Here is a 3,162-nt window from a genome sequence, read left to right as displayed (position 1 = left end):
CCTTTCTTCTTGCGAAGTTGCAAGTTTTACCTCTGTTTGAAGATTTCGATCTACCCTTAGATTTACCACGAGGATTCCGTTCTGTGTTCTACCACGATCATCATCAACATTCGGTCTTGTCTCCCACGAACAATGAGACCCTCTCCACGAGAGTTGGGTTTAACCACAAGATGCTTCATCTTATCATACGAGGTTAAAGAATCATAAATCTCATCAACTGTGAGAGACTCATGGCTATATAAAATCGTGTCTCTAAAGGTTGAATAAGGCGGGGCAACGAACAAAGTAGAATCAACCCTAGATCTTCCTTATCATCTTGAACCTCCATGGCCTCCAAGGTTGAGAGAATTTCTTTAAACACCATTAAGTGTTCGTGTCGACGCACCTTCCTCCAAACGATGAGCATAAAGACGCCGCTTCATATGCAACTTGCTTGTTAGAGTTTTCGACATACATATTTGTTCTAGCCTCTTCCATAATGCAATGGCGATTTTCTCTTTCATCACATCCCGCAAAATTTCGTTGGACAAATGCGGATGTAATTGTGTTAATGCCTTTCGATCCTTACGCTTCTTCTCTTCATCTGTTAATGTCGAAGGCATCTTATCTATCCTAGCAGGGCATCCTCTAGATCCATCGTGCAAGAAGCGCTTGCATCTTAATTTGCCACAACGCAAATCGGTGTTGCGATCCAACAATGAATTTCATACTTCAAAGACGCCATTACCGTGATCGAGATGAATAACCGGAAGCTCGATACCAATTTGTGAAAAATAAAATAGAATAAAATAAATAAAAATAAAGAACACATAAATTTTACGTGAAACCCTTTCGGAAAAAAACCACGGCGGAGGAGAAGAAAATTCACTATGTCGAAAAATTTTTACTCTAATACAAGAGGAATAGACTATGTCTATTTATAGGCTTGCAAAGCCATATTCTAGTAGGATTGAAACACCTTATCCTAATCAATATAAAATAGATGGAGTTTAATAAGGTTTAAAAACCTTATTCTAAAATAAAATAAAAGAAGTCTAGTTCTATATGGATTTTACTTTTATTTTATTTTCCATCGTATTTTATTGAAATAAGAATTTGGGTCACTTAATTCTAACAGAAACTCTTTTTGCTAGAGGAATACACCTTGATGCCACTTTTAAGCCATTTTCAAAGGGAAATACATGGGATTGTACCAAACCTATTGAAGGGGACATCAGATAATGGCTCCCCCACTATCTGCAGAAATGATATAATCAAAATTGGCAGTGTATTGAATTCTCCTTTGGTTATTGGAGTATAAATAGCTCTTAGTTCCACTGCTTTGGCAAAAGACGGGCAGTGATTCGAATTTCAGTGTTTTGATATGGAACAAAAAGCCTTCAAACGTCCCTTTGTTAACTTGTTTTATGTCTTTTTCCTGAGTCACCTGGTGTTTTGTCAACTTGATTATAGATTCTATGACAGTACTTGTCCCAGTCTCACAAGGATTGTTAGATATGGTGTTTGGTCAGCCATTGCTAACGATACTCGGATGGCGGCCTCTCTTGTTCGACTTCACTTCCATGATTGTTTTGTTAACGTAATAAAACTGTTCCCGGTTTCTATATTGATGTCTAGTCTATGTTACTCATGTGTCCGAGACAAATACTTACAAAAGAAAAAAAAAAGAAAACCAAAAGCGAAAGAGTCGGAGTGCTTTACTGCATTGTTTTTTTCCTTTACATAACTTTTTGAATCTCTGCAGGGATGTGATGCTTCAATCTTACTTGATGATATTGACTCAACATTTGTGGGGGAAAAAACAGCAAGGTCTAATCAAAACTCAGTAAGAGGCTATGAGGTTATTGACAAAATTAAGGCTAATGTTGAGAAAGCTTGCCCATCAACTGTTTCTTGCACTGATATATTAACTCTTGCAGCAAGAGAAGCTGCTAATATTGTAAGTAACATTTTCATCTTTCATTCCTAATTTTAACCTGATTCTATATCATTATCATTGTTCGTGGTCCGTCGGTAATCCTGCTCTTAATCTATCAGGCAGGGGCAACGTATTGGATGGTACCGTTGGGTCGCCGAGACGGCCGAACAGCGAATAAGACCGCAGCTAATGAACTCCCATCACCTTTTGAGTCCTTAGATAACATAATTGCGAAGTTCAATGCAAAGGGTCTTGATACAAAGGATGTGGTTGTTCTATCAGGCATGCTTTCATTCAATGCCATAATCATCAATCTTTTGATTATTTTGTGCTGCAAAAACAAAACAACAACTTGTTTATTGCCACTGCCTTTATGCTGAACAGTTCATATATGCTAAATACAGGTGCTCACACCATTGGCTTTGCTCAATGTTTCACTTTCAAACAAAGGCTATCCAACTTTGGTGGGTCAGGCAAGCCAGACCCAGATCTTGAAGCATCACTTCTCAAAGGCCTTCAAACTGTGTGTCCGGATCAAGTAGATTCAGACACCACTTTAGTTCCTTTAGACTCTGTTACAACTAACAGATTCGACAACAGCTACTACAGAAACCTTGTCAACAGTTCTGGTCTTTTGCAGTCAGACCATGTTCTGAGTACAGATAATAGAACTGCTTCAATGGTGCTTAGCTACAGCAGATACCCTTATCTGTTTTTAAAAGATTTTGGAGCATCAATGGTGAAGATGGCCAACATTGGTGTTCTAACGGGACAAGATGGGGAGATAAGGAAGAACTGCAAAGTAGTCAACTAGATGCCTAAGACCTTGTTTTCTTTAAGGCAGCAAATGAAGGGTTCTGCTTGGTTTGAATGACATATTTGTAGGTTTCTAAATGTGAACCACTGCATGTAAAAATATAAGTTTGTAAAAATGTGGTGAGTGCATTTCGTGATGTAATTATGGGGACCTTTCAAGGTCTAGTCTCATCACCTCTGTTCAAAGCAAATGGAAATAATTTGCAACTTGGATTGCAGGTCTCAGTGGCTACAGGCTCCATAAAAGATATATTATATAATTAATTAACTTATAAATTCAAAAGAAAGAAATCAAGGAACAATGAGAATGCAGCAAATGTACTAAAGAGAGTGGCAGTTTTAAAATACTGAAATTTTATACGTTGAAATATGAATAAAAACTTACCCAACATCAAATTATTTTTTTTTTATACATAACAAACTGAGGA

General features: G+C 37.4%; 1 protein-coding gene across 1 annotated transcript; it reads left to right on the top strand.

Annotated features, from left to right (window-relative positions):
- Positions 1–1,286: 1,286 nt before the first annotated feature.
- On the top strand, positions 1,287–2,941 carry LOC108479772 (peroxidase 10-like). Its single transcript, XM_017782550.2, has 4 exons — positions 1,287–1,579; positions 1,745–1,939; positions 2,038–2,200; positions 2,323–2,941. The coding sequence occupies exons 1-4, from the start codon at positions 1,364–1,366 to the stop codon at positions 2,730–2,732; spliced, it is 984 nt and encodes a 327-aa protein (XP_017638039.1). The 5' UTR covers positions 1,287–1,363; the 3' UTR covers positions 2,733–2,941.
- The last annotated feature ends 221 nt before the right edge of the window (positions 2,942–3,162 follow it).

This window comes from Gossypium arboreum, chromosome 12 (assembly GCF_025698485.1).
Source record: "Gossypium arboreum isolate Shixiya-1 chromosome 12, ASM2569848v2, whole genome shotgun sequence".
NCBI classification, from domain to species: Eukaryota; Viridiplantae; Streptophyta; class Magnoliopsida; order Malvales; family Malvaceae; genus Gossypium; species Gossypium arboreum.
Note: the sequence above shows the minus strand (reverse complement) of the source record. Positions and strands in the feature narration are given on the sequence as shown.

Excerpts from the sequence above, each read along its gene's own strand:
- LOC108479772 (XM_017782550.2), top strand. The coding sequence starts at position 1,364 with ATGGAACAAAAAGCCTTCAAACGTCCCTTTGTTAACTTGTTTTATGTC. Across the intron at positions 1,580-1,744 it reads TCCATGATTGTTTTGTTAAC|GGATGTGATGCTTCAATCTT; the intron begins GTAATAAAACTG and ends GAATCTCTGCAG. Across the intron at positions 1,940-2,037 it reads CAAGAGAAGCTGCTAATATT|GCAGGGGCAACGTATTGGAT; the intron begins GTAAGTAACATT and ends TTAATCTATCAG.